Source organism: Oncorhynchus kisutch, unplaced genomic scaffold (genome assembly GCF_002021735.2).
Source record: "Oncorhynchus kisutch isolate 150728-3 unplaced genomic scaffold, Okis_V2 scaffold4054, whole genome shotgun sequence".
NCBI classification, from domain to species: domain Eukaryota; kingdom Metazoa; phylum Chordata; class Actinopteri; order Salmoniformes; family Salmonidae; genus Oncorhynchus; species Oncorhynchus kisutch.
In genome coordinates, this window is record NW_022265999.1 from 183,762 (window position 1) to 192,471 (window position 8,710).

Sequence of the window (8,710 nt, forward strand, 5' to 3'; positions counted from 1 at the left end):
CAGATAGCAGTGTATTTTGCAGAGTAATGCTGTGCCCCACTTGCCCCTGTTCTGGCTCATCCAATCAGAGATAAGAGTTCCAGCCTCTCCAGCTGGTCAGAATGCAGAACCTTTCTGCCCGGCTGTTACCACGGAGACCGACTAATCACATCACTACCTTCCTATCAAAACCAAGTTTCTCCTCTCCTCACCTTAATGGCTGCTCTGCTCCTCCTGCCCTCACCTTAATGGCTGCTCTGCTCCTCCTGCCGTCACCTTAATGGCTGCTCTGCTCCTCCTGCCCTCACCTTAATGGCTTGCTCTGCTCCTCCTGCCCTCACCTTAATGGCTGCTCTGCTCCTCCTGCCCTCACCTTAATGGCTGCTCTACTCCTCCTGCCCTCACTTAATGGCTGCTCTACTCCTCCTGCCCTCACCTTAATGGCTGCTCTACTCCTCCTGCCCTCACCTTAATGGCTGCTCTACTCCTCCTGCCCTCACCTTAATGGCTGCTCTGCTCCTCCTGCCCTCACCTTAATGGCTGCTCTGCTCTGCTCCTCCTGCCCTCACCTTAATGGCTGCTCTACTCCTCCTGCCCTCACCTTAATGGCTGCTCTGCTCCTCCTGCCCTCACTTAATGGCTGCTCTGCTCCTCCTGCCCTCACCTAATGGCTGCTCTGCTCCTCCTGCCCTCACCTTAATGGCTGCTCTGCTCCTCCTGCCCTCACCTTAATGGCTGCTCTGCTCCTCCTGCCCTCACCTTAATGGCTGCTCTGCTCCTCCTGCCCTCACCTTAATGGCTGCTCTACTCCTCCTGCCCTCACCTTAATGGCTGCTCTACTCCTCCTGCCCTCACCTTAATGGCTGCTCTACTCCTCCTGCCCTCACCTTAATGGCTGCTCTGCTCTGCTCCTCCTGCCCTCACCTTAATGGCTGCTTCTCTGAGGGCCTCCAGTCTCTGACGGCTGCTCTCCTTCATGTTGACCACGTCCCTGTAGTCTCCCTGCAGCGCCCTCTGCAGGCCCACCACCGCCTGGAAGACTGAGCGTTCGCTCTCATTCAGCTCCTTCTGAAACACCTCCAGAGTGTGAACCTGGACGGGGAGAGAGAAGAGAGAGGACACTAGACTAGGACCCTTGGACGGGGGGGGGGGGGGGGGGGGGGGGGGGAGAAGAGAGAGGACACTAGACTAGGACCCTTGGACGGGGAGAGAGAAGAGAGAGGACACTAGACTAGGACCCTTCAGAGTGTACACCATAGGAAGCTGTAGGCACCTTAATTAGGGAGGACGGGCCGTGGTATGACTGGAGTGGAATCAGTGGAATGGTATCAAATACATCAAACACATGGTTTCCATGGTTTCCAGGTGTTTGATTCTATTCTATTTGTGCCGTCCCTGCCATTTATTATTATTATTATTATTGAACACAACCAGGAACACAACCAGGAACACAACCTGGAACACAACCTGGAACACATCCAGACTGTGCAGTTGGCAGACATGGGACAGAGAAGTATGATGGGTGAGACCAGGGCTGCACCAGGTAAGATGGGTGAGACAGGGCTGCACCAGGTAAGATGGGTGAGACCAGGGCTGCACAGGTAAGATGGTGAGACCAGGCTGCACCAGGTAAGATGAGGTGAGACCAGGGCTGCACCAGGTAAGATGGGTGAGACCTAGGGCTGCACCAGGTAAGATGGGTGAGACCAGGGCTGCACCAGGTAAGATGGGTGAGACCAGGGCTGGCACCAGGTAAGATGGGTGAGACCAGGGCTGCACCAGGTAAGATGGGTGAGACCAGGGCTGCACCTCAATATTCTAAAGTACTTTCCTCTCTTTTATTCACACACATCTGGATGCTAAGAGTCAATTTTAGAATGTCAGTTTTGATTAAACACGTGGCTGGGTCACATGGGTTCAGTTAGGTTCCATTAACATATTACTCAGAGGAAGGTACAGTCAGAGTGGGGTCAGGGCAGTGCTGGACTTGGTGCTGGTACTGTTTATATTATAGGTGCAGGAGCTCCACAATACTGTTGAGCTGATATTCTATTGAGCAGTGGTTCCCAACCAGGGTACTTGGCCTATCCACAGGGGGTACTTGGCCTATCCCAACGGGGTACTTGGCCTTATCCCACAGGGGGTACTTGGCCTTTCCACAGGGGGTACTTGGCCTTTCCACAGGGGGTACTTGGCCTTTCCACAAGGGGGTACTTGGCCTTTCCACACGGGGTACTTGGCCTTTCCACACAGGGTACTTGGCCTTTCCACAGGGGGTACTTGGCCTTTCCACAGGGGGTACTTGGCCTTTCCACAGGGGGTACTTGGCCTTTCCACAGGGGGTACTTGCCTATCCACAGGGGGTACTTGGCCTTTCCACACGGGGGTACTTGGCCTATCCACACGGGGTACTTGGCCTATCCACAGGGGGTACTTGGCCTATCCACAGGGGGTACTTGAGGAGACCCATGAGGTAATAGGCCTATCCACACGGGGTACTTGAGGAGACCCATGAGGTAATAGGCCTACTGGTAAATGCAGAAGGGGATACTTCAGGGGTACTCCGGTAACAGTAACTGAAACAAGTTGGGAGCCACTGCTATAGAGGTGGAGGAGCTCCAGCAGTAGAAGTGCCAGTACTCTCAGCTCAGGTGAGCTCCTGTCCAAGTTAAGCACTGGGTGAGGGTGAGATGGGGTTAAAAAGCTCACCTGGAAAGTTGCTCTAATAACGAGGTAATAACAAGTTATTAGTATATCTAATTGCAAGGTAATAACAAGTTATTAGTCTCTCTAATAACAAGTTATTAGTCTCTCTAATAACAAGGCAATAACAAGTTATTAGTCTCTCTAATAACAAGGTAATAACAAGTTATTAGTCTCTCTAATAACAAGACAATAACAAGTTATTAGTCTCTCTAATAACAAGACAATAACAAGTTATTAGTCTCTCTAATAACAAGGCAATAACAAGTTATTAGTCTCTCTAATAACAAGGTAGCACCAAGTATTCATCTCTCTAATAACAAGGTAATAACAAGGTATGAGTCTCTCTAATAACAAGGTAATAACAAGTTATCAGTCTCTAATAACAAGGAAATAACAAGTTAAGAGTCTCTAATAACAAGGTAATAACAAGTTATTAGTATATCTAATAACAAGGTAATAACAAGTTATTAGTGTCTCTAATAACAAGGTAATAACAAGTTGTTAGAATCTTTCTAATAACAAGGTAATAACAAGTTGTTAGAATCTTCTAATAACAAGGTAATAACAAGTTGTTAGAATCTTTCTAATAACAAGGTAATAACAAGTTGTTAGAATCTTTCTAATAACAGGTAATAACAAGTTGTTAGAATCTTTCTAATAACAAGGTAATAACAAGTTGTTAGAATCTTTCTAATAACAAGGTAATAACAAGTTGTTAGAATCTTTCTAATAACAAGGTAATAACAAGTTGTTAGAATCTTTCTAATAACAAGTTGTTAGAATCTTTCTAATAACAAGGTAATAACAAGTTGTTAGAATCTTTCTAATAACAAGGTAATAACAAGTTGTTAGAATCTTTCTAATAACAAGGTAATAACAAGTTATTAGTGTCTCTAATAACAAGGTAATAACAAGTTGTTAGAATCTTTCTAATAACAAGGTAATAACAAGTTGTTAGAATCTTTCTAATAACAAGGTAATAACAAGTGTTAGAATCTTTCTAATAACAAGGTAATAACAAGTTGTTAGAATCTTTCTAATAAACAAGGTAATAACAAGTTATTAGTGTCTCTAATAACAAGGTAATAACAAGTGTTAGAATCTTTCTAATAACAAGGGTAATAACAAGTTGTTAGAATCTTTCTAATAACAAGGTAATAACAAGTTGTTAGAATCTTTCTAATAACAAGGTAATAACAAGTTGTTAGAATCTTTCTAATAACAAGGTAATAACAAGTTATTAGTGTCTCTAATAACAAGGTAATAACAAGTTGTTCGAATCTTTCTAATAACAAGGTAATAACAAGTTGTTAGAATCTTTCTAATACAAGGTAATAACAAGTTATTAGTGTCTCTAATAACAAGGGTAATAAACAAGTTGTTAGAATCTTTCTAATAACAAGTAATAACAAGTTGTTAGAATCTTTCTAATAACAAGGTAATAACAAGTTATTAGTGTCTCTAATAACAAGGTAATAACAGTTGTTAGAATCTTTCTAATAACAAGGTAATAACAAGTTGTTAGAATCTTTCTAATAACAAGGTAATAACAAGTTATTAGTGTCTCTAATAACAAGGTAATAACAAGTTGTTAGAATCTTTCTAATAACAAGGTAATAACAAGTTGTTAGAATCTTTCTAATAACAAGGTAATAACAAGTTGTTAGAATCTTTCTATAACAAGGTAATAACAAGTTGTTAGAATCTTTCTAATAACAAGGTAATAACAAGTTATTAGTGTCTCTAATACAAGGTAATAACCATATGAGCCAAAAATAGATAGATTGACCTAGAGTTAGGGTCCGTTAGGATTACGGTCAGGGTATAGAGCTAAACGGTCCATTTTTACTCTGGCGCCCACCTGGAAGAGTCTCTCTGGGTCTGAGAGGGAAGTGGTCTCGCCCCACAGCGGCTGCAGCCACAGCTAGCTTCTTAATGGCCGTGTTCTTCTGTCGGATGAGGCTGCCCAGGCGCCGGCAGTTATCAGACACCCAGCTCCAAGCGTGCTTGGCCACAGCACTCCTACCCCGATGCAGCTTGATGGCATGCTGAGCTACCTGTTCCCGCTGCAGCGCCCCGACAAGGCCAAGGCACAGCACCGCACACACAACCCGCATCCAACCTACTACTGCTGCTGCCCCTTCAGAGAAAGAGAGAGGGGGAGGGGCAAGAGAGGGAGAGGGGGGGGGGGCAGAGAGGGAGGGGGGAGAGAGAGAGAGAGAGAGAGAGAGAGAGAGAGAGAGGAGAGAGAGAGGAGAGAAAAGAAAGACCTGAGCAGGAATGGAGAGAATAAAGACTATGGACTGAGAGAGGCTGGTGGCAGATAGGAGAAGAGAAAGGCTATGATAACAAACCCAACACACAGGCTGTGTGAATGTTTCCCAGCCAGCGGAATCACCAGAGAGGTTAGTTCCATAGAGAGGATGGGGCGGGGCTCATACCTGCTCAGGAACAACTACTTGATGAGGCACACCTGTATCCAGTGACCTATATCCTTCTAGAACACATCTCACCTGACTTACCTGCCTCACCACACACAGCTGACAGCCCGAGCTCCGGGAAGAAAGCAGGTCTCACCACACTGAGTCAACAATAAATGGAGGCCAAAGACTGCAGAAATGGTTGACATATGACTTTGAAAAAAAAAAACGTTTATAATTTATACTAGCAGTAAAGTACCTTTGTGTACATGGGTTAGTTATGTTTATATTCCAGACACCTCCTATGTCCCTCCTCATGCGCAGTACAGGGTTGAATCAGCTTACTCCTACTGACCTGTGTTGATCATGAGACCACTGTTCATGAAGGTGTAGACACACACAGGCTTATAGAATACAATTATTTCCAAGATCACTGAATAATGAAAACCATCCGTAACAACACAAAACTAGCCAACAAGTACGTTGGCATTAGCTGTGCAGTATCATTACATATTCATATGAAGTACAGAGACCATTCATTCACTGGAGAGAGACAAAAGGTTGGAATTACAGCTGACAGTGTTCTGATCATCGTTTTAAATGTTGAATTGCATATTCAGCAGGTACGCTATCTATTTTATGCTTAAATTCGTGTAAATAAAATAGGTAAAATGTTAGACAGCTACCTACTAGCTAGTGTGCTACGTCGTCCTCTCTCGTCCTAAACTCCACAGTAGAAGAGGGGAAACAATCGTGCTCTTGTAGTGCCACCCCTCCCCAATCGCCACATAGCTCTAGCCAACGTTGAGCCTTAGAGCAGGCATTCAACTACACACAGGGCGACAAACTTAATGCATTTCCAAGACCCCTTACGGTTGACCGCAACAAACGGCCTAGCTACGTCTGTCAGGTATGCATTTGAGTCAAATGTATTGTTCAATATTGCGCTATTGCTCTTTATAAATGACATTTGCGTGCCCGATGTTTTAGCAAGGTTGGATATGAAGGCAGAAAGCTGTCAAACCTGCTCGCGCCTACTAGGTTAGCTTGATGGCTAATGCTAACTAACTAACGTTAGTACGGATCCGAACTTTTCAAACTATTTCAACATTGACAGTAAGCTCCACAAAATGAGAATTTGAAGTCGAATTTCTCGTACATGTCAACAACATTTTAATCAAGTTGTTTGTGGTGAATTAAGTTTGCGATACCGTAATAAAATGTTACATTGTAGTTATTTTTCACTTCACTTCCGAAACAAATCACAACGAGTGGTTGGATATCTGTGCGGATATCTGGGATATGTAGTTTTATCAAGTGGCGTTTTCACAAGTAAACTGCCCTTATTGGAAAAACATCTACACAGTTGTAAAGTTGTTTGACTACTGTACTCGCTCTTAAAGACCATGAACATAAACTCTCACAGCTAGTCAATAGCATTGTGCAAGTACATTTTTACCTGCGATGAATCACATTGTTTGACATAATTAACATTTAATGCACGGTTTATTATGCATACAATGTCATCACTATCCATGTACAGGGTTATTAGGTTCAGAAGTGCACGAACAAGGCCACAACTTGACCACGAGCACTGATTATCCCAAGAACTACAAGTCCCAGTTTAGAACCTCAAACTTTACCTTGCGGTAGCGCTGACCTCCCGCGCAGGCGTACAAGGGGCATTGGGATATCAAGTTGGCCAAACAGAGGGTGATAAAATGGTAGGTAAGATCAAAAGGATAAACATAAACTAGTGAACAAACCCATGGTACGAAGTGTATAGCTGGAAATGTTTTGGGAGGCACGCTATGAAGCTCTCTATAACGGGGAAACTGGGTGTCCTCTGGCAGTGTCGCATTGCCAGTGTTTCGTTCACTGTTGCAATTTATGAGGGAAATGGAAGGTCAGTTGTTATTGTGGACACCCGCACTTGCAACGCTTACCTTTTCCCCTGGTTGGTATGTCGCCTTTGCGTTGGAACAGAGAGGGGCTGTCCGTACGCGCTGGCGTGGGAACTGGGTCGCGGGAGAGGGCGCCGCCAATGCCCGCTACCATCGGGCGGGTCCAGAGCGAGAGGATAGGGTCAGGTCTGCAAGACGGGCGGGCAGTTGTCTTCTCACGATTATAGCCATCTCGCACTGCACCGACAGAGACACTGTTCTGATTTGAAGGGACTCTGTGGTCGTGTACCAACCCCGCCGTTGTTTCTAGGAGCAAAACGTTTGTTGTTGTTGTTTCACTCTGTGCCTTGCTCACGGTGATGAGTGATGTAATGCCCGCTGCCAGTGTGTGTTATTAATCTCGTTCCGTTATCGGTCCCGACCACCGTTTAGATCATTGCGGAATGTTAACATCACGATCTGGTCATCCCGACACCGATGTCTTTCCTGTTTCTGACGGATTGTCCCTCAGGCTCCCATACATGCCATATGATTCTATATAGATGTAGAATATTTTGGGGAGTGCAGGTTGTGAAGAAAGTCACGTTTACAGTCAAAGGGATGGGTTGAACAGAACACCAGTCATTGACTGGCAGGACTCAGACAAGCCTGTCTGTCTAAAGACGCTGTTCTGCAGAGAGAGATCGACCTGCTCTCCAACAGACAGTCACAGACTAGTCTAGTAGTGGGGGATTTATCTGTCATGTTTCTGCTGCACCTGACCTGATGGCCTTAGCAGGTGATCTGAAGAGCAGTCTGTCGGGGGTCAAAGGTCGATGGATCACCTGCCTCTCTTTGTAGTCTTTGTATATGTGTGTGTGTATATATGCATGTGTGTGTATGTATATATGTGTGTGTGTGTGCACCTGTCTATCTCAACTGTGTGTGTCTCCTCTCCTGCAGCATAAGCTGAAGTCGTCTCAAAAGGACAAGGTTCGTCAGTTCATGACCTTTACTCAGTCTGGGGAGAGGACAGCTGTGTACTGCCTGACCCAGAATGACTGGAAACTAGAGGTGGCCACAGACAACTACTTCCAGAACCCCGACCTCTACTATAAAGAATCCATGAAAACCTCTGTGGACCGCAAGAAGCTAGAACAGCTCTACAACCGATACAAAGGTAAGAGGGGATAGCATGGTAGTGGGGGTGTAGTGTGTGTACTAGGGAGAGAGGATGGAAGAGGGGGTGTAGTGTGTGTACTAGGGACAGAGGATGGAAGAGGGGGTGTAGTGTGTGTACTAGGGAGAGAGGATGGTAGTGGGGTGTAGTGTGTGTACTAGGGAGAGAGGATGGTAGTGGGGTGTAGTGTGTTGTACTAGGGACAGAGGATGGAAGAGGGGGTGTAATGTGTGTGTACTAGGGAGAGAGGATGGAAGAGGGGGTGTAGGTGTGTGTACTAGGGAGAGAGGATGGAAGAGGGGGTGTGGTGTGTGTACTAGGGAGAGAGGATGGAAGAGGGGGTGTGGTGTGTGTACTAGGGAGAGAGGATGGTTGTGGGGGTGTAGTGTGTGTACTAGGGAGAGAGGATGGTTGTGGGGTGTGGGGGTACTAGGAGAGAGGATGGAAGAGTTGTAGTGTGTGTACTAGGAGAGAGGATGGTTGTGGGGGGTGTAGTGTGTTGTACTAGGGAGAGAGGATGGAAGAGGGGGTGTAGTGTGTGT

General features: G+C 45.4%; 1 protein-coding gene across 1 annotated transcript in view; it reads right to left on the bottom strand.

Annotated features, from left to right (window-relative positions):
- The window catches only part of LOC116373444 (transmembrane and coiled-coil domain-containing protein 3-like), a 30,852-nt gene extending 25,405 nt beyond the window's left edge, over nt 1–5,447 (bottom strand). Inside the window, 4 exon segments of the mRNA XM_031822057.1 lie at nt 904–1,071; nt 4,547–4,579; nt 4,581–4,825; nt 5,365–5,447. Of these exon segments, the coding sequence (XP_031677917.1) occupies nt 904–1,071; nt 4,547–4,579; nt 4,581–4,802 (423 nt within the window). The 5' untranslated portion in view covers nt 4,803–4,825; nt 5,365–5,447.
- Between the last annotated feature and the right edge of the window lie 3,263 nt (nt 5,448–8,710).